General features: G+C 36.1%; 1 protein-coding gene across 2 annotated transcripts in view; it reads left to right on the top strand.

Annotated features, from left to right (window-relative positions):
* EDIL3 (EGF like repeats and discoidin domains 3) overlaps positions 1–22064 on the top strand; it is a 372749-nt gene that overhangs the window by 134480 nt on the left and 216205 nt on the right. Inside the window, exon 3 of one of the 2 annotated variants that reach the window (XM_058526363.1) lies at positions 5568–5597. The exons of the other annotated variant lie outside the window; for it this stretch is intronic. Within the exon in view, the coding sequence (XP_058382346.1) occupies positions 5568–5597 (30 nt within the window). The remainder of the gene's footprint in view (positions 1–5567; positions 5598–22064) is intronic. 2 annotated transcript variants of the gene reach the window in all.

The following is a 22064-nucleotide window of genomic DNA, read 5'->3' as shown; positions in this document are numbered from 1 at the left end:
ATCAAATGGTTATTAGAACAACCATTTTCTTTTCAACCATAATTCTTTTCCTCTCCTGCCCCAAGAAACAAAATCTGATTTTTATGCCTACATATAATTATACAAATTATAATATATTTAATTATATATAGATTTATTTAACTGAAACATAGATGACGATGTAGGCTTTCTCTTCGGTAAGTCTAGTAATATAGCATAATGAAGCAGCTGAATTTCATCGAGTAACACAGAGGAATGTATTAAATATCTATCCATATTATTTTCTTTCTTTTGACAAATATTTATTGAGCCCTACAGTACTGTAGGGACAATTCTAAAAACTGTAGATATAATGGTGAGCAAAAAAGGCACAACCCTGCCCTCATGAAACTCCTAGTTTAATAGGAGAGACTAATCAACATACAGATAAATATATACTTATATACTAACTACATGTGTACATAATTATATTTTATGTATTATATATTATTAACTATATTCAAATAGATGTCATCCTCCAAATCTAGCACAGGAATCAAAATGCATGTAAAAGACAGATAGAATAGAGAAGACTTTGTAATTCCATGAATATTTTCTGTGCAAATACAATTCTGCTGCTCCTCACTGTGACCCAAATACTCCACAGTTCTGAGAGTGTGGAATTGACCCCATCGTAAGCTGTCTGAGGTCTTTGGCCAGGAGAGACTAATACTCCTCTTCATGCTCTTGCAAGGAAGAAGATGGTAATTGCAACTTTTGAGTCTGAGGCACGTCCACATTGAACCATTGGACCATTGGCCAACTGAACAAACAAACAATAAAACAGAGACCATATAAACCAAAATCTCTCTCTAAATACTTCTCTGAATACTTCCAGAGGCAACTCCACAACCTACTTAAATGGTTGAGTTCACGAATTTGAAATGATAATTTACTCTTCTTTGCCTTAGTAATCACACACATACACACACTTATAGCATTAAACATCTGGGCAGGCATGAATAATCATTCATAAATAGCATCATTGTTATTTTTGCATCATGACAGTTCAAGAAAATATTCTAAAATATTTTCAGAGTTTAAGAATATATATTTCTTGTTTCTTTGCTTATGGAAATAATGAATTACATACAGAACTGTGTACTTGCAAAGCATATTTAGTGCATAATTAACTAGATTTATAAGATAGCAAACAAAATGATCCATAAGTCATTATGAATTGAGTAACATCCATATGTAAAATAGATTATAATATGCTGAGGAATGTATTTTATATATTTCATAATGAGCTTTTCCTAATTGATGGTGAGCCACATTGGGTATAGAATTGTTTTGAATGAATGGACTTTCCAAGTTCTAAAAGTTTACTGAAAACACCTGAGGATAAGACAAACAAAAACAGGAGATATAAGTATTGTTGAGACCACATAGAGAGATTAGAGCCTGTCCAATGAAGAAGTATGTGTGTTTTAATATCATATGTATTTCAGGTAATACACGGCCTACTGGGTTTGGGTAGTTATTGTATTTGACAGTAGATCCTGTGGAACAAAGGAGGAAAGGAGGGAGGGAGAAAAGAAGGAAGGGAAGGAAGTCTGCAGGATGCTTACTGTCCTCCAGAGCATCAACCCAGTTCATGACCACATGCACTGCCAGACTGTCCTGAAAAGCAGTGACCAACTTGAAAACAGAGGAATAGGTTTATTGTAGCAAAGTGTGGTGGTACGCTCCATGGAAAACTTAAGCTCTGACAGTCCAGCTGTTCTCCGAGAGCACAGCCCTAGCTGGTGTGTACTTCTGGTCTCACCTGCTTCAGAAAGAGTTAATTCCTTATGCATTCTAATACATGTTAAACGGGAACAACAAAACTGGTTAGGGTTGTAGCAGAATGCCATTTAGTTGCAAATAAGAGAAAACTCCACTCAAACTAGAGAAACAATAAAGTGGAAGTATTTTTCCTCAGAACTAGAAGTCCAGAGTTAGGTCAGGATATGATTCAGTGGCTCAACAATATCACCACTACTCTAATTTTTTTCTGTTTCTCCACTCTGCCTCTGCGCAGGATTGGCTTCTTTCTAAAGTTGGCTCCTATCACGTTGCAAGATGTCTGCCTACTTACTGCTGGGGCCGCAGACTTCCTCGTTCTCATCCAAAGGAGAGAGAGAAAGGGTTAGTTCCAGACACTTTATCAGGAAGAATGAGGAAGTTTCCTTTCCCAGAGCCTCTCTTCACCCAAACACGCACAAACCTGTCCTTGCACATCGTTGTCCCAGATGGGTCATATACCCACCTAGACCGATAACTGTGGCCGGGAAAAGGGAAAAGATTTACTTAGTTCTGAGATACAGACTTCTCTAAATCTCAAGGATTTTGAGGATTTGTTGATATAGATATCCAAATAAACCTGAAGATGTTACAAGAGAAAGAGCATTGAAAGCTGGGGAAGCACGCACAGTATACATGGCAGGGTTTCCTGTAAGCCTGCTCCTTTTCTGCTGCAGTCCCAGCAGCTGGACCCATGGCTCTTTCTCACGGTAACAAACTTTGATGAGTAGAGTCCTAATTCGCAGCATTATAGTCAACCGCCGAGGTTTTTAAAAATGCAGAAACCAGAGCTAACACCTAAAATTCGAATTCAGTCGATCTGGAGCATTTTAACAAACATCCAGAGTGATTCTATTACAGGCAATGAGAGGACCACACTTAGCTCAATGCTGTACATCAGACACGTATTTTTATTGTCTGTTTTCCTACCATTGCCACAATTCTAGTACATCTTTCTACATTTTGACCAGGCAGAGCAATACAGAGTTACTTGTTAGTTTATTTTTGTTTTGCTTGGTGCATGTGTTTTAATTAGAGGGACTTGCATGTAACACAGACTTTTATATATATGTTTTGATTTGCTGATTTCATGAATTCTAAGAAGCAAATAGGAAGAGTGAAGAATGATTTGGGTAGCGTGACATTATCTTCTGTGATACTTATTTCACTTAAATGTCACTAAGTAGGCCACTAATGCTCACTTTGAAGCTTCTTTGTACTTCTGGGGCTCTAGCTGCCACCTGTTAATAGTTCACGATGCTTTGTTTGGTAATGCAGTTAGCCTGCAAAGCCGTCTTTGCCAGAGATAACTGAAACAGTGAATTAACACCAATACTAACCCTCATGTAGGTGCTTTTGTGAATGTGTGTGTGTCTATTTTAGTGGTACGAATATTGGTTAGTGATATCTACATATTACAAGGAAACACCACTTCTGTGCAAACTTGTCTACCTGCTGACTCTAATATTATTAATTTGTTACAAAGATGCTTTCAGGTGTTACAGGCTCAGGTGTAGATCAGCACACTGCTTGCATCAGGGGCTTTGGTTTTATGACACTCTAATTTCTATGATTCCTGTAAATTTGGAATTGTCTTTACTTCTGTGCTTGCTAGTTTTTTCCTAAAATTTCTTGCTTATCCATATATAACGGAGAAATAAAATCTTAGCACTTCTAATCTTTCTTCCTTAGGCTTCGCATGCTTAGGATGTTTTATTTAACCACATAGTCAGGATGTCACCTACCTTGTCTGTCCTGGATTGTAAGAGACTGGAAAAAGTTTCCAAGGGAGAATTTCATTCTTAAAGGGATTTCTCTCCCAGCCCCCAAATCCAGTGTTTTCCCCCTTTGTGCTTAAGTCCGACTAACATTATCAGGGATCTAGGCAGTCCTCATTTCATGACCGTTTCTTCCTTTTCCCCCTTCTTGCTATGTGGGTACTGAATTAGCACTGTGTGAGACCGTAAGGCATAATGGAAAGAGGTTGGTTTTAAAGTCACATTGACATGACCTCAAATTCAAATTGACCTTAAACAAATTGCTCAGTCACTCTGAACCTCTGCATCTTCATCTATCAAATGAAAGTAATTTTCATCTCATTGGTTGCTTTGTAAATTGAGTTCACACACATAAAGTGAGCAGCCATAAGTGTAAGGTTTTTTTTCCTTTTTGAACCTCCAGACTTTCACTAACAACAACCCATCTAAGTGAGCACTTCTGCAAGCCCCTGCGGTATTTTCCTAAAAGAGAATTCCTGGAAGCTACCGACAGTTTTCCTCTTTGAACATGTTATGATATATTTTGGACATGATAAAGCACAAACAGCTTTTTAAATATTTATGTTCTCCATGCCACGCATGCCAACTGTTTGCTCTCTCCGTTTCTTTTTATGTGCCAAGGAGACAAGCCAAACAGTGTGAGAGGAAAATATTGTCAGGACACCGAGTGAGCTTGTCTAACGTGTACTCTAGGCAGATGTAACCTTAACGGAAAAGAGTGGGGACTGCTCCCTGGGTACACAGTGATACCTTGATTAACGAATCACCTGGGAACAAAGCTCCTTTATAAGTAATTCAGCTGAGTAAATTTTTATTTTAAAACTTCATGAATCAAATGAAATAGTACTGGCTCGTGTCATATAATTCAGTGGTAATATTCTGGGTGAGCTGCGCTTGTGCACAGAGCAGAAATACCTCCTCACAGACTGTGTCTGTTAGGAGATAGGTGAGGAGCTGGATTCTAGGCAAAGCTGTGAAGCTGCTTCAGAGAAACTCTTTTTTTCGCTCCTGTAACCCACCATGCTCTCTCCCACACGTACACACAGGACTCTTCCTGCTCTCAAAAATCTCTCCCTCTTAAAATGACTCACACCTTAATGAGTTACAGTTCTTATTACCTTATATTGATATTACCTAGTAAAGTCCCGATTCTGGCTACAAGTCAATACCGTTGAAAGAGATTCTGACTTACTTGGTTTGAGGTGGGGTCCAGAGTTTGTCGTTCTAATATGGATTCAGGGTTGTGAACCACTGCTTTAGCATGAAGTTGTGTTTTCATGTTGTGGCCTTTCCTTTTATAAAAATATATAAAGTAATAATAATTTTATTATAATAATAATATGTAATAATAATCACTACTACCGAATCCTGAAGTGTGTGGTACACTTGAGTGAGTGTGTTTGTGTGTGACGGAGAGGGGGGCAGCTAGAATCTTCATGTTTAACCAACACTGAAAGTGATTCTGAGTCTCTCTAAGGTTTAATAACCCCTATCATATTCATAACTTCTACCTCATGGAACAAAATTTTTGACTGTCAACAATGCCTTTTAATTCCTCTTTGCTAATAGAAAATTCCCACAAAGTAGTGATGGTGGGGTATTTATAGGTTATATACAACTTATATTTTTAAACAATATTATTTATAATAATTATAATTTACATTCAAACTATATAAGGTCAATCTTGTTTGCAAAAGGAAAAGAAAATCAAATTCAGACAACTGAATGGTTTTTTCTAATACATATTTTAAAGTATAAGAGTAAATTTTAGTTTAATGTAAATAGCCATTAATCTATCATTATCTACTTATCTAATGACAGCTTTCTAAGGTAAAAATAAAATTACAAGTCAGGGACTTGTAGTCACTGTTTGGAAATGTGAAATATATTTATGTTCAATCTCAATATCTTTTTCTCTTTCTCTCCCTCTCTCCCTCTCTCCCCTTCCCCCCCATCCCCGCATTGCCTCTTTTCCTCTTAACACAGCATCAGATGAAGAAGAGCCGACTTCAGCAGGTAAAGTTCCTATGCTGTAAAGATTATTCCTATTTAATTTAATGCCCTTAATAATGGAGACTCAACCCTTTGAAGTGTATTTTTTCAAGTTTCAACCAGAAAAATGGCACAATTTTATTTAATTACTTCTTGGTTTCTTGAGCCCATTATGCTGTCCCAAACTCAATAGTTTGTTAAGAGTTTTGAATAAAAAGAGAAAAGAATTGAAAATGAACTATCACAGAGGAAAATATAATAAAATATCACTTCAACATTAAAGAATAAGGAAAATTGGAAAATTGAAACATTGAGAAAAATTCTGAAAAATAATAAAATGAGAATGAAAGAGGAAAATGATAAAATGTACTTTCAGAAGTATGACCTTCCATGATAGAACACTGCATAATCAAATATATAATCAACATTGAACATGATATTCATTTAAGTTTAAGGATAAAAATTATGTTATTGCCTCACTCACTTTATTTTAAAAAATAATTTTCACACTCATAGCTTAATGATACTGAAACCTTGCATCATGGCTCTGTTCCTCATCCAGCTAATGGGCATTTATCAAGCACAGGCTCAGGCCTGAACTAAGTACGTGAAGAATGCAAATGGTAGAGAAGAAGTGGTGTTTTCAATGTGGTTCTAGGACAGTGGAGTGGGTCAAAGAGAAATGCCAGAAGTCTAACAACCAGACACATTTATAACGGTAATGGGCAGCACAGCTGATCAGATTAGCAATTAATAAAAGGCCTAGGCTAGCAGACCAGCAACATCAGGAAAAAGGGGTCAAGCCCTGAGATGTAGCAGGTAGAGGCTGGTCTGAAGGGAAAAGACCAGACCTCAATATTAGATAGATTCTTTCCTAGGCTAGTAATTGAAGAAAGGAGTTAGGCCCGAGAGACAAGAGCAGGAAATGGTTATTGAAACTAATGGACAAGACAAGGCTTGATTTTATAGGAAGGGGGGAATCTAGCACGGTCATTGGAACGCAGGTATAAGGTAGAGTCAGTTCAATTCATAGACCTAACTTAGTTCAACTGGCGTAAGACTTCTTGATTTCTACCTCGCTCCAAAACCGGGCAGGGATTTTTATCTGTAAGAGTTAAGTTCAAAAGATCAAAAATTCATTGGATGAAAATGAAACAGACACCTTCCAAATATCTTTGATAAACTCCAAGGGTGCCATATTGTATGGTATTTATTATAATTATAATTGCCTTGGTAATGGAATCACAGAATTAGATGAACTCTCAATTAATGTTTCCCTTTCATAATATCGTTAGTTTATAACCTGATTGGATGATAAGAACTCCCAATCATTTCTCCCACCCTAGTCAGTATTGTGTAGCCTATTTTTAGGAGCAACCTCATCACGTGACTCAGCAGCAAACTCATCTGTTGTTCAGTCTCCTCTGCTTAGTTTCCGACGTCCTTTTGCCCTGACTTCAGGCTTTAGTGTTTACAGGGTTGTCGCAAGACCCTATATGTAGCTCTCAACCTTAACTGAATTTTCTCTTTGTGTGAGTATAAATTCTTGGGAGCCCCTCTGCTTTTCTAGCCTAGTCTCATTCTTCTTATGCTCTTACACCCTCCACTTTGCTATATTGCCTGCCAAGGAATTTTGGTGCCATTGCAAAAGACTTATTATTTTTTGCATGATAAAGATTAATTTTAACCTAATGTAAACTATATTTAAGTACAACATAACTATTTATTGGTGTAATTTTCTTATTCTAAAGTTATTTTAATAATGCCTCTGCTTACTAAGAAGGTCTTTTGGTAAATGAAACTGAACATTTTTTCTCCAAATATTTATTTTACACTAGAGTGATCTGAACATCATAGAATTTAAATTATGTTTTAAAAATATTTTTGCTTTCAGATATGATCAGATGTTTTTGTTGTGATTTTAGCACAGACTTTTAGAATAGAACAAATCTATTCTTAAGGAATATTTTAACTAGATAATTTCAAATACAGATTATATTAAAATTGAGAAAATTTGTCATTTGGTAAAGCAGACGCTCCTTTTATATAAAAACTGCTAGTGGGTGCCAAATGTTTTCCTTTTAATCTTATCAAAGTTTATACTAAAAAGAGTAATATCGTGTAGTTGTATTAAAAGCTTTGACAAAGTATTATGAGATTTGTAAAGACTTAGTTGTGGAAAATGGATTATGATTTTTTTATTCCTTTTTGGTACCTCTTGCCCCCAAGTTTTTCAACAATTATTTTTCTTAATTGAATATTTATTATTCTGTTTATGTATCTTTTTCAGTAATATTTATTAAAATATATCTTTTCTTTAAAACTGTTATCCATAACGTATTTATTTAACATAAGATTAATATTCTCTGTTTTTTACTCTCATCTCCTTCCATCAACAGAATTTATCTAGAATGATCTTTTCTAAGCTTAGACTCATTTTGTGGTCCTCCTTTAATTTATCTCTTTTTCCTGTTATTTCTCCGTTCCGTTTAAATTATTAGTGAAATGCAATCTTTTTTTTGCCCCCGAAATTGTATCTGAATTAAACTTTCAGATGTCCCTACCTGATATCTTTATCAGATGCATATTATTCCTTCAGATTCACAGCATAACTGGGCAAGAACCTCTTCAGATACATACTTTAATTTCTTTAAATTAAATAATTTTAATTTTTCTAATAGAAGATCTCCTACTCCTCAAACTTCACTGGTAGAAGAAATAATAAAGTAAATGAGGGTGTTTTTTGCTGCCAAGTAGTCACAGGCTCCTTACTGCTAGTTGTTAATGTATGTATTATAAATTAAAAATTATTATTCTTTAAAACAACTCTATACATGATTTATCTAAACATGTAGGTCCTTAATGGATACTACTACTGAATGATACTATTTATTAAATGCTTGCAAGTATAGATATTATATAACAAATCTAGGTTGTTTTTACCCCATAGGTACACAGAATAAGATTAATTATAATTCAATAATCATGACAAATTCTCATTGTTTGGAACTATTTTTAAAGAAAATAATAGGTTTATATCTCAAATAAAATCTAGTATGAACAAATCAGGAATACAGAAAATATAACTCTGAGAAAATTAATGAGATATTAGATAGTGTTTTACCTGTGTTATAATGCTGCAAAATGATATAGGCTTTTCTCTTTACAAGAGAGCATATTTGATTTGCCTTGTATGTAGAATTATAATGACTGCCATCATTAAAACAGATAAGTGATCCCTCCACTCTGTTCACATATAATTCTGTTTAGAATATTTTTATGCTTCATTCTATCTTCAGTTATTTTTTCAAATATGCCTAATTTTTCTTATTTGAACCTCTAAATTGCCACGCAAAAAGCAAGTGCTTAATAAGTGCTTTTTTTGTGTTGATTTGCAGAGGGGCTGCATAACACATCACATCTGCATTTCTCCTCGTGGGGATATATCCCCTTATTGAATATGGAGCATCCGCTTGGTAATCATTTCCAGCTCTGAATGTTCTGATGGGATGCATTAGCCTAAAGGAACATGTTTTGTAGCATCTGAATTACTAGGGCAGTTTCACCTAACACCTGTTTCTGTAACTGCCAGAAGCTTCTTTTTATTTATCTTACATGAGTTTTATGTTCAGGTATTTAAACATCTTATTTCATTGAGTATAAAAACACATCCATGAACTATACAAGAAATTCCTTCAAGCTAGCTGATATCCCAAGATCTTACAAACTAATGAGATTCATAATTTTTCAAGTGGCCATAACAGATACTGTACCTACAAATGAGTTACCTTTAGAAGTGATATGTGTAATCCAATTATGTTGCTATTGCTCAAATAATTTTTGGAAACTCTTTTGAAATTTCCTTCAGAATCTGTTTATGAGATTGCAACATCAATTACTCCCTTATAGTCTCAGAGCTGTGCTATTATGTTCATCAGACTTTGGTCTAATAAATATGCCTTGAAAACCAAAGATTTGCAAATATTAAGACTGTGTGTGTGTGTGTGTGTATCTGTAGCTGTGAAATACAGTCAGGTTACAACTTTGAAATCAGATCAGTTCACGACTTTTGAGAGGTGATCATATTATATTAAGACTAAATTTTATAAAATAACACTCTTTAACAAAGTTAAGTCAGTGGTTGCTTCTCCCATGCTGCACAAATCCAATTTTCATTTAGTTTTTATTTAGATTTCATCATAGGGAGAGGCTACATAAACTGATTATAATGATACTGTTGTCTATGTGCTTTACAAAACAGTTATTATGTATTGTGACATGATTCTTTCAGTTGTAACAGAAAAGTCAACTTAATGTTGCTTAAATAATAAAGGATTATATTGGCTCACAGAATTGACAAGGAGGAGCTCAATGATGTCCCTCCAAATCTGGTTTTTGTTTTTCTTACCCCGATCTTTCCTCTCTGTCTTCTGTGGTGTAAAATTTATCTTCATCTTCAAACTGGTTTCCCTTGTGGTGGTGATATGTCTGCCAACAGCTACTGTGGCTGTATGCCTCTTTATCCATGTCCAGAGGACAAGGAAATGACTTTTGCTCCCCAGCTTTCAAGGCAAGGGTCCCAAGATCCACTCTAATTGGACGAGCTTAGATCCCTTCTGCCAACGCTAAAACAACCAGCCAGTCGAGATCCTCCCCTGGAGATGAGGCTGAGTTTCACTTTGTCTCCAGACCATGAGCTGTGTGGCTGAGGGACAGATACATGAACAAGAATCAGGGTGCTCCACAGGAAGAGGAAGGGGGAAGTGCACACTAGGTCAATGATCAGTAAAGCCAGCAGGAAGCAACCATCACAACACTTCTTTGTCACTTTCAAGTATCTTCTTAGCTTTTCTCCTACACTTTGGTATGTTTTTCATGTTATTTTGTAAAAATTCCTGGAGATCTGACTGTGAAGAAATAAACTTGGTGCACATCTCAGTAATACTAAAGTCCATTTTTGTATTTGCAGTGTTATACACTGTGACTTTTAGAATCTCAGCTTCACTATATACTTTGTTTTCTTCTCATGTGCGTAAACATATTTTTTTTTTTTTTTTTTTGTGAGGAGATCAGCCCTGAGCTAACATCCGCCAATCCTCCTCTTTTTTTTTGCCGAGGAAGACGGCCCTGGGCTAACATCTGTGCCCATCTTCCTCCACTTTATATGGGACGCCTCCACAGCATGGCTTACCAAGCAGTGCGTCGGTGCGCGCCCGGGATCCGAACCAGCGAACCCTGGGCCGCCGCAGCGGAGCGCGCGCACTTAACCACTTGCGCCACCGGGCCGGCCCCCGTAAACATATTTTTCACGCTTGCCAAAACTGTCTGTGCATCATCTGCATTGAACTGATCTTTCCCTTGTGCTTCAATGATCTGTTTCTACAGAAACTACTAAATTTACTCAGCCCTGTTTTTTAGGTGCTGCTGACTATAATAGTCCTCTTTCACATTTCAAAAAGTGACAGTCATGTTAAATTGCATTAGCCAGAAAATTCCTAAGAGCATTAAATAACGTCATTAGTTGTTACCTCAGGCTATTATCTTATTAAAGAAAAAATTTTTTATCATGAACTTATAGCCAAAACACAATAATTTTATGTTTAAAATATTAGAGAATGGCCTTCAAATGTAGTTAGATTTTTTAAGCTTGGAAAAAATAAGTGACTTAATCTTTGTATATGTTGCTATAACATTAAAAATTTAACTTTTTGAAACTCACCTCCATCATAGTATTGAAAAATAACTCCAGAGGTGTAAATCAAATTTTGATTTAATGTTTGTAGAAATTTCATATTATTTCCATTAATAATAGTTAGATTTTGTGCTGTTGACCTTTAGAATGGTGGGAGGAAAACCAAAAATGAAACCCAAATTAATGTTAAGATCAAGTACTGGAAAAACATCAAAATTTTTAAAAAATATTAAAGATATATAAATGGAAAAGGAGAGTGTATTAGTCAAAGTTCTCCAGAAAAGCAGAACCAAAAGGATATATGTATATATTGAAATATATCAAATAGAGATTTATTTTCAACAATTGGCTTACACAATTGTGGAGGCTGGCAAGTCCGAAATTTGTAGGGCAGGCCGGCCGGCTGTACATACAGGCAGGATTTCTATGTTACCATCTGAGGCAAAGTTCTTTCTTCTCAGGGAAACCTCAATTTTTGCTCTTAAAGCCTTCAACTGATTGGATGAGGCCCACCCGCACTATGGAGGGTAATCCACTTTACTTAAAGTCAACTAATTGTAGATGTTAATCACACTGACAAAATACCTTTACAGCAACATCTAGACTAGTATTCTGACCAAGCACTGGGCACCATAGCCTAGCCAATTGGACACATAAAGTTTGACCATCACAGAGAGCCTGTGGGTATCTGCATGACTACTCCATCACGTCCTCATGTCTTGACCCAAAGATGCCTTTGCAGAAAGGCCTCTCTTTGTCTCTAATAGGGTCACACCTTCTCTACCTTGTCACGATCTCTGCTCTGCTTTATTTTTAATGTTAGCGCCTGTCTGCACACTCTATGAACATAGCTTGTTTATTGTCTATCCCGGCTGAGTGTAAACAACCTGAGGTTGTTTTTTTGGTCTATTTTATTCACTACTGACTCCCCAGCTGCTGGAACAATTGTTTGGTACAAGGGAGATGCTTAGTAAATATTTGTTGTATGATTGAATTAATGAATAAATTAAGCCATCCTGATTTGATACTGATTTTAACGCATCGTTAACCCAAGAACATACACAATTCTTCCTTGGATGATGATATAAAGAGAGGGGTAATGACAGATATATTTCCCAATTTAAGAAATAAATAAATAAAAGGATAACACTAATTTGATAGGAATCTGAAAGATGCTTTATAATTACTTAAATCCCTTGGCAGAGAAAAAGGCCATCACATTGATTTTTGTTTTTCTGCTTTTATTGCAGTAGAATAAAATAAGTTTTGCTTAGTAATTCTTTTAGTGTGGTGTCCTAATGGTGTCAATAATCTAGCCATTGTTAGTAATTACTGGGTGGAAACTGCAGGAGTGATTTTAAGAAGCACCAAACCTGGCAAGAACCACAGTCTAGAGCTGGGCGGGGGTGGAGTGGGTGGGCTCAGTGGAGGGAGGCAGCGCGGAGGGCAGGGCCTACACTCAGGGCCTGCCAGGCCTGCAGGGCCACTGGGCTTCCTGAGTTTGGACTCCAAGAGGAATAAGAAAGGGGCCTCAATTTTTTTGTATAATACCTTCCTCATTATTGCCTTGTTATCAATTCATGTCTCATTAATCTCACAAACATTTTGGAGTGATTTTATTTTCAAAGCTGCATAGATGGTAGATTTTTATGAGTAATTCATTTAAAAATAAAATAAAATGTACCTGGGTATAGTATTCTTGGGATACACCTTTTGTTTTAAAGATATTTATCCAAATCAAATAATATATTACGACGTTGTTGTTTTGAAAGCTTAGTAGAGGCTCTTGAAAAAGAGTGAAAAATCTAGTTCTTAAAAATAAAAACAAAGTAAAAACCGCTGTACATATCAGCCAAAGGTTTGTGCCAAGGCTTTAGATGTTTTTCAAAAGACTAATGATACCTGTCTGAGACTGAGGCCCTCTGAAACTGTTTCATCCCATAACTTACTGTTTAAAACTCTATTGAGAGGAATTGTGCAAGTGCTAAGGTACTAATATAAACAAAGCTAAAGTAAGAATGATTAGAAAGTAAAGAGAGTCTTTTTTTCCCCAGAATTTTAATATGCTGTATCTTTACCTATCTAAACACATTGTTTTATTTACAAGATCACAAAGAAACCACTGAAAATTCTAATCCCTGTTGAGTTCCTACGATACGCCAATCCTTAATCTGATATTCTTTAGGCAGAATGCTCAAGCAAGTTGTCTAACTTTCAAGATTTCTGAGACTTCATAGAGCTATAGAAGAGGGAGATGATTAACATATTTTTAAGTAACTTGAGTCTTCAGACTGATTTTTTTCAGTATCCTTTGTTTATATCATCCAATTACTCTGTGCTCCTTGACATTTGGGTGGGTGGTGGGAGGTTGAGAGATAAAACTATTAATTCACACTAATTTTGTTCTTATACTGGAAATGAGGGAGCCAATAAAAACTGATCCCTTAGGGCATTCTTTCATACCACTCCGTGAAACCTGTGCCTGGTTTATATGACCCATCACACTCATGTTTCTTCTCCCTAGGAGGCAGAACAGTCTCCTCTATTCCAACTCATATATGCTGTGCTCATTCTTACTTCAAAGCTTTAATTCACATTTATCTGTGTAGATCATGCTTTTCTTTCTCTTTTGTATCTCCAAAACCTATCTTTTCACACTCATCTCAGGTCCTACATCTCCCATCTGCTGTAACTCACGTTGATTTCTCTTTTCCCAAATCCCAACTTGTGTATTTTTTAGGAATATTCTCTGTGGTAGGAAACTGAGTTAGCATGATTGAGAAAGAGGTCCATTCTCTGTGAGACTGCAGGATCTTCACTGCTGCCTTTCAAATAAGTCATGTTTCTGTGAGTATGAAAGAAGGGATAGAAGAGAGGTTGGGAAGACAATAGTTTTATCCTTAAAGGGGATTTGAATTCCTTTATTATGTACTGGATGTGCATTGCAGTTGTTTCCCCACCTGGACCAGGGACCCACTCTTGACTGTGACTGATACTTTTATTGCATTCCCAGCAATGCTGAGGACAGAGTTAGGGACTAATACCTGTTACATGATCAATAGACAAATATCTTGAAAAGTATTATCACCCCTTGGGATCATAAAGCAAAAAAAAAAAAAAGAGAGAGAGAAATCAGATGAACACAGTGCTTTTCAAATATACGAAATACGTACACTATACTATAGTACCCTATGCAGGTACTATATCCTCTTGGATTTGTGCTAATTGCAGTTATGTCCATCATATTTCTCGATTTATATCATCCCCTAATCAGTTTTATGATCTACAGCTATATTAGTTTCCCAAAGTTCCCATAACAAATTACTATAACCTTGGTGGCTTAAAAAAACACATGGTTCTGTTATTCTCTCACAGTTCTGGAGGCCAGAAGTCTGAAATCAAGGTGTCATTAGGGCTGTGCTCCGGCTGAGTGCTCTGGGGGAGAATCGTCCCTTGCCTCTTCCAGTTCATGGTAGCCATCAGCATTTCTTGGCTTCCTTGGCTGTGGCCACATTTCACATAAATAAGCTAGGCCAATCTCTGCCTCTGTATTTATATAACTTTTTTCTCTTCTGTTAATGGCTTCTATTCCTCCGTCTCTTAAAAGGATACTTGTCATTGGATTTAAGACCCAACTGAGTAATCTAGGATGATCTCATCTCATGATCCTTAACTTAATTATGTCTACAAAGACCCTTTTTTCAAATAAGGTAACATTAGAGGTCTCAGGGGTTTGGTTGTGGACATATCTTTTGAAGGGACACCATTCAACCTACTACAACAGCTAAAGTAGATGTGGTAAATAAATGTACAATGAATTAGGTTGTCATTTTCTAGACCTGGAATTTTTAAGTAAGTGGAAATGTTAATGTATAATGAAAGATTAACCAGGACAAGTAGAGTATTATTCTTGCATCTCTGATATTTTGCATTTTCTGGTTTAAAAAATGATTGTGAAAATATAATGATGAAATCATAGTTTACTCAATAAAGCCACACAGGTAGCATTCATAAAACCTACAAATATTGTCAAAGCCTCAGCCAATATAATTCCATAAAGATGGAGCTAACTTAGATTTCACTGGAAAGTGTATGTTCTAAGAAATGAGTTCTGGGTAAAAAATTAGAGCACAACTATAATAATATATGTGTTATTTTAAACTTATGTATGTTTTAGAAACATCTGGAGAGAGGGGAAAAAACAGAGATAAGCAACATTTTAACCACATTATAAGGTGGCTCCTTTTCATTTCAAAGAAGAAAAGTGATATTCACAAATTTCTTCTTAAATATTTTGACATAATTTTATAACTACTTGCTGTTTTACAGGTTCTCTAACTTTAATGCTAGACTCATTAATTTATAAAAACAAGGAAGAGAAAAGCAGAGCCCCAGATTATAGAAACCTAGAAAGAATATATTTTATCCAGTTGACTTAGAGTAATATAAAATGAGAAAACATAAAATTAAACCTTACTTTATTTCCATTTCAATTTTATCATTTATTGGCAGAAAAATCAGATCAATATGAGTGATGTGTTTTGAATAGAAAATGAATATTTACTATGGTACATGAGAATAGTCTTTTGTCCAAATTCACTTTAGCAATTTGGGAGCCAAAGCTTAACCTTACTGTAATTAATACAAGACCTTTTAAACTATTACTATTTTAAATTTTATTTTCATGGTATTTTGACATACAAATCTTGTTGGTAAGACAATATATTTTTTACACCTAGAAAATATCCTTTGAAGGGGCCGACGATAAAGGGTGAATTAGAATGTGCTTAGACACAACTCTACGCTCTTTCTAGATTCAGGTAACAAGAGCCAAGTGTCTCACTGTGATGTGGAAATGACCCCTGGGAAATCATCGTGTTGAGCAACTTGAGGGATAGAGCAGAAAATGCCAGTAGAGTGCTGTGAAAAATGTGTCAAGAAAACATTTTAACAGAATTTCTTCCACTTTATTTACCAGTGAACTAGATACTCAATAAATACGTGTATTTCTGTTGCTGAGTGTTAGAACACTGCCAACTTCTCTACCCCATGATTGATGGAACTTGAGAATAGCCTTACTGTTCACCATCTGTCATTAAAGAGTCTAGTTCTTCAAGTGGACACAGCTTCTTTATAAGATTTTGAATATTATGGCTATTACAGATTTCACTTTGCCTCTGTGAAAGAGATGCGGTCTTTTGCAATGACACATAGACTTTATTGTTTTTCTTGCTCCTTGTCAGATTACCACTTGTGCTTATTTTTGTTGGTTATTTGAATATTCCTAGCCTATTTCACATATTTTGGGGGCTATCTAAAATCCTTCCTGGAAAAAAGTGGGACACAGGTACAAACCTGTATACATGACTATGTAGAAAAGGTACTATTTTAATTATCAAGGCTACTTATAAGACACATTGCATTTAAAAATTATGCAAAAGTAACATTTCTCTTTCAGGTCATGCAGCTGTTTTTTGATAGTCGCCCTTGGGCCAATTAACTTATGCTTATAAATGGTCACAATAGAAAAGAGAGAATTGTAAGAACTATTTTGAGATCACTAATATGTTATTTCAAAGAAGAGCAGAAGACTCTTTGAAGGATACTGACATCGCAGTCATACGGGGCCAGCTGAATTTCCAAGTTAATTGGAACTCAAGCAGACAAGGAAAGGATAGGTTGTGTGTAGACCTAGAGATGGAAAATAATTGGATAATAACTAAAATTAGGCGTTTAATAGAGATGCATGCAAATTTTAAAATAGAATTGAAGAAAAGGGAAGAATTTTTTGGTAAGAATAGGCTGAACATCAAAAACATGGAACTTGGTTACAAAAATATGTTAATTGTCTTGATTGCAAAAATTCAGTTTTATTTTTACCTACATTTTAATGAAAATAAAGGAGTAATTTGTGCACCAAATATACTGAGGCTAGACGATGTTCAAAATATTTTAATTTTAAAATTGGTCATGTTCTGTATTGTTAGTTTCAAGGGATATACAGTGGACATTACTCCCTGAAGTATATGAAAGTGAATTTGACTAACAGGGTTATTTAGATGTGTGGTTTTTGCTTGGACAAGTAATAACTTTCTAATGAAGTATTTTAAATAAATTTTGTAGTATTCATTATTAGGTTTATTCACTGTATCCAATAAATGCTGTAAACAGTCTTCACTAAGGTAAAATTGAGTTTGATGTTTTGCTGTCACTAGCTATTTCAGAATAAAAGTAACAAAAGTACAAAGCAACAAAAGTGGAAATCTCTGTGTAGGAAGCAGGTAAATCAAAGCTGTGGAGCCCTTCAACAATGCGAAAAAATCAGATGCCATGAGACCTTGACCCAAAGATCTTAACTGCGGTCACTTGTGAGAGGACAACGCTTCCATTGTGTTATAGATTTTATAATAGTCACTCATCTGTGTGACCTTTCAGTTAAATTATTGGAGTGCATTCTAGTTCAGGATTTCCCTAAAGATCACTCTGAATATTCATCCAAGTCAGAGGTTCCCATGTATCTCATTAAGCATCATGACCCACCAGGAACATGTGCTGTTGGCACACCAAAATCAGCCCTGAGATTCAAATTCCTTTTGAGAGCCATTTGTGGAATTAATTTACCTATATGATTTAGGCCTGTTAAGGGGTTCATTCAACATCTGTTGGGTCATCTTTGCTAGAGATTTTTTATCTGAAGAAATGAAAAATATTCCTAGTGGTAGTATTTGCTTAGTTCCCTAGGTTTTAATTTAGGCAAACATGAGATGTAATGCTCATAAAACACCCCATCTTTGAGATTTGTTTCACTTAATGTTCTGCAGAATATTAATATATTAAAAGCTGAGTAGTTTTCAGCCTTTGCCTCTCACAAGTTAACCATTTAGAGGCAAAATTCAGTAGTTTGAAGATGAGGAATGTAGTTAGTTTTCTCTGCAGCATTCAACATGAACAACAGTCCATTACTCCTTGACATTTCTCCCTTGACCTCATTGTATTCTCGATTGGCTCTAAAAATGTCTATTCCTATTTAGTGTCCTGCTTCCCTTGCCTGCCTCTTGAATATAACCTTTACTATCTCTTTCTTTTCTGTAATCTCTCCCAGGCTTCTATTAGTTCATTTGTGGATAGTACTCCCAAATCTGGGAAGGTAAACCTCATAGCAACTCAGTTCTCTCAGTGAAATGGTGAAATTGTAATTATTATTGGAGATATTACACGTAAAAGATCTAAGGGAGTAACCAGCTTAATGTATATGTGAGGCTGCTTTCCCTGCTCCCTCTTCTCTATAACCCTGGCCCCTCTCCTGAATTTTAGATTTCCATTTTCAGACATCAGCTAGACACATCTAATGGCCTATGTGCAAAAATGAATATTTTTAACGTTTTTCCCCCTGCCCTCATGTGTTCCCTTTCTCAGTGGCATTACCAGTTTCTCTCTCAGGTATAAAACATCTAAGTCACCTTTAATTCCACTCTCTTCTTCAACATTAGCTCCTACAGTCATTTGGTTCTTAGTTGGCAATACTGTTAAGTCCTCCACCAACTATGTACTCCCACCTGACATCCTGCAGGACTAAAAAATCTGTGTTTGCACAAACTTTGCTTAGCTGTTAGTAGTTTACAAAATGTTACTGTGTGAAGGCATCAGACTCCCATTACCCTTTCCTTGCTCAATCAGTCAGGGTCAACTTGGCTATGCCTCAGGAAAAAGCCACTTCCAGCTCTCAGTGGCTTAACACACAAGTCCAGTGCAGGTCAGTGTGGGATCTCTGCCCACTGTAGACACTCAGGGACCGAGGCTAACAAGGCTACATCTCAGCAGTTGCTTCTACAGTCACCAAAGCAGTGTGAAGTTAACATGGTGAATCACTCATTAGTTCTTAAAACTTCTGTCGGAAATGATGCACATTACTTCTTCTCCCATTATTGGCCAAAGAAATTCACATGGCCACTACTAAGTCGAAAAGGGATGGAAAAGTGCAATCCTCCCATGTGTCTATAAGGAGAACTGGAGTATCTATGAAGTCTGAATGACCATAATCTGGTAATTACAAGGAGTTGCACAGTGGTTTCCATGCCTACGTTGACACTGGTTTCCATGCCTACATTGACCTTCCTCTTCCTTAAACCCTTTACAACAAAATTCTCCATCATACCCTTGCTATTTAAAAAAGAATCTATTTACTTTCAGAGCCTATCATTGTGTGTATACAACATTTTACTTAATTGTAACATAAACTGTGCTCTTTTTGTGTTTAATAGAATTCTATTTAGATTTTTAGCATATAGCTAAATTTTCATAGTTTTAATTTAATTGGCAATATTCTGTTCTACTTCATAGTTAAGTTATATTGAAAGTTGCTTAACCATTCCTCAAATCGTAGGCATTTGGATTATTTCAGGTGTTTCATTTTTAGTCTATACAGCATTTTTAGAAAGGTTGACTAAGTAGAGTCGAGCTAATTCAAAAGATTGGATTGTCAAATCAGCCTTAGGTAAATCAGAGATCCTATCTAATATCAAAGCTTACTAATGATTTCAAGGATACAAGCAGTCAAGAGTCCTAGATGAAGCAAGGAGAGTTTTAGGACATTGAGGACAGCTCCCCAGGCCCTTCTTTCCTTCATTGGACACATGCTCTCTGACCCAGAAAAACGGATGAGGTCTCTAAGTATGGTACATGTGTTACCACGTCTATGGGGGGGCGGGGTGCTGTTCAGATAATAAGCGATCTTCATGTAGTTGTAGAGCTTATATGACATTTGCCATGGAGCTATGCCTTATAAATCCATAGATTATAGATTTGTTTACCATAAACAATCTTAAACTGCAGACATCCTGCTAAAAACATTCATAGATAAGTTTCAACTTATCTATGTTTCATTGTTTAACTGTTTCAACAACTGCCAGTTGTTAACAGTTTTCTCAGCAAGACTCAAGTGGTATATACTTGAGAATTGGTATTCATATCCCAGATTATTTCTTTGAAATTTAAGATATAAGAAATTAAATTTTTTCATTACCCAAACAAATATATCCTATGAAAATGCTGTAGAACATCCAACTTTACCTTGCTCCATGCCTGAGTGCCCTTTTCTTTTTTTTTTTTTTAAAGATTTTATTTATTTATTTTCCCCCCAAAGCCCCGGTAGATAGTTGTATGTCATAGCTGCACATCCTTCTAGTTGCTGTATGTGGGACAGGGCCTCAGCATGGCCGGGGAAGCGGCGTGTCAGTGCGCGCCCGGGATCCGAAACCGGGCCGCCAGCAGCGGAGCGCACGCACTTAACTGCTAAGCCACTGGGCCGGCCCTGCCCTTTTCTTGATAAATAATTTTCTTAGGCTTTCCTGTGAGGGTGAATTTTAGTGGAAATCATATGCACTTGAAGATTTGTCATTCTGGTTTTCTCTATATAAGACAGTTTTTCTAGTTTCTTTCCCATTGTGACAATACTTTCCAAGGAAGTTGTTTTCTTACTATCCATGTCTACGTAGTTGGTAATGCCTGTCTGCCACTAACATTAGCCTAATTTGGACTTAAGAATTTTTTGTCTCTTTTAAAATGAGGTTCAGTTCCATGAGAATAATTATATAACTAATCACTTCAGTTTTAAGACAGGATAATATATCACAAAACTGTGTAACAAGTTTAATAATTTGGCTGTTGTATAAAAATATACTCCTAAATTTGAAATCTCATCAAATATCATCAATTAAAATATGTAATAATTTAAGATGACATAGCAATTCTTCTTTATGTATGTTATGATTCCTGTTTTGAAACTTGTGATTTTTTTTTAGAACTAGGGAGAAAGCATGCTATATTTACTTCAGTTACTCATAAATATTAATTTTTATGTCCAGTTTGGTTTATTGAAAACAAATATGCTTCATTGCTTATGTGTGCTGAAGATCTTTACACAGCATCGTGATTAATCCCTGAGAAAATTTGAACTCATTAGATAGATTGGTTAATTAATACTCTGCCTTTTTTCAGAATGATTTCACAGAGGCATCTTTAAATTCACATATAAATCCTACAACATTTATAATTCATATTCTAAGTAAACTCATTCAAGAAAATTAATCCCTAAATGTAATCCTGATTGCAATCAGCTGGGTTTGCCTAATCTTCCAGGCTTCTGGGGGAATTGTAAGATATACTATCAGGAATCCCTGAATCTGTAGATCTGGGAAGGGCTTGTTTTCCTCAGTCATGAGACACTATTTGCTTTAGTTGCTCTCAGCTCCACTACCGGCCCCTGTTCACTTTGCAGCTGATCACAGGATACATTTCCAGGGCCCCTGCTTTCCTCCATGTGCTGCAGTTAATGGAGCTCTCCACTGAGCTGAGGGTGATGGGAGGAACACTCTGGACCATCTCATCGTTACCACCAGAACAAAGACTCTTTCAGAATATTCCTTCAGAATCAATTGAAGTTGTAATTTGCTCTTTACACCGAGGGTCTGAGTCTCCCCATCAAGCAAGATACTGTTGAAAATTAATTATTCTGGAGGTCATATAGCCAGGCAATCCCATTCCATCTTAGAAATCGTCACATCTTTGGTGACTACCAAAACTGGAAGGCTTTCTGGCTTGTGATCTCCACTAGTCCATCCTCTCACACAGCTCTGCTTGCTCTGGTCAGAGCGAAATTTTTGCTGCTCACTTTTTTTTCTTGAAATCAAAGCCTCCCATTCCATGGCACACAAATTCCATGACATGCTCAACGTCTTCACAGACATTTCCTTTGTCTTAACACAGTATTTCCAAAAATATGATACTCAATGCTGGATGTC

Source organism: Diceros bicornis, chromosome 1, assembly GCF_020826845.1.
Source record: "Diceros bicornis minor isolate mBicDic1 chromosome 1, mDicBic1.mat.cur, whole genome shotgun sequence".
NCBI classification, from domain to species: Eukaryota; Metazoa; Chordata; class Mammalia; order Perissodactyla; family Rhinocerotidae; genus Diceros; species Diceros bicornis.
Note: the sequence above shows the minus strand (reverse complement) of the source record. Positions and strands in the feature narration are given on the sequence as shown.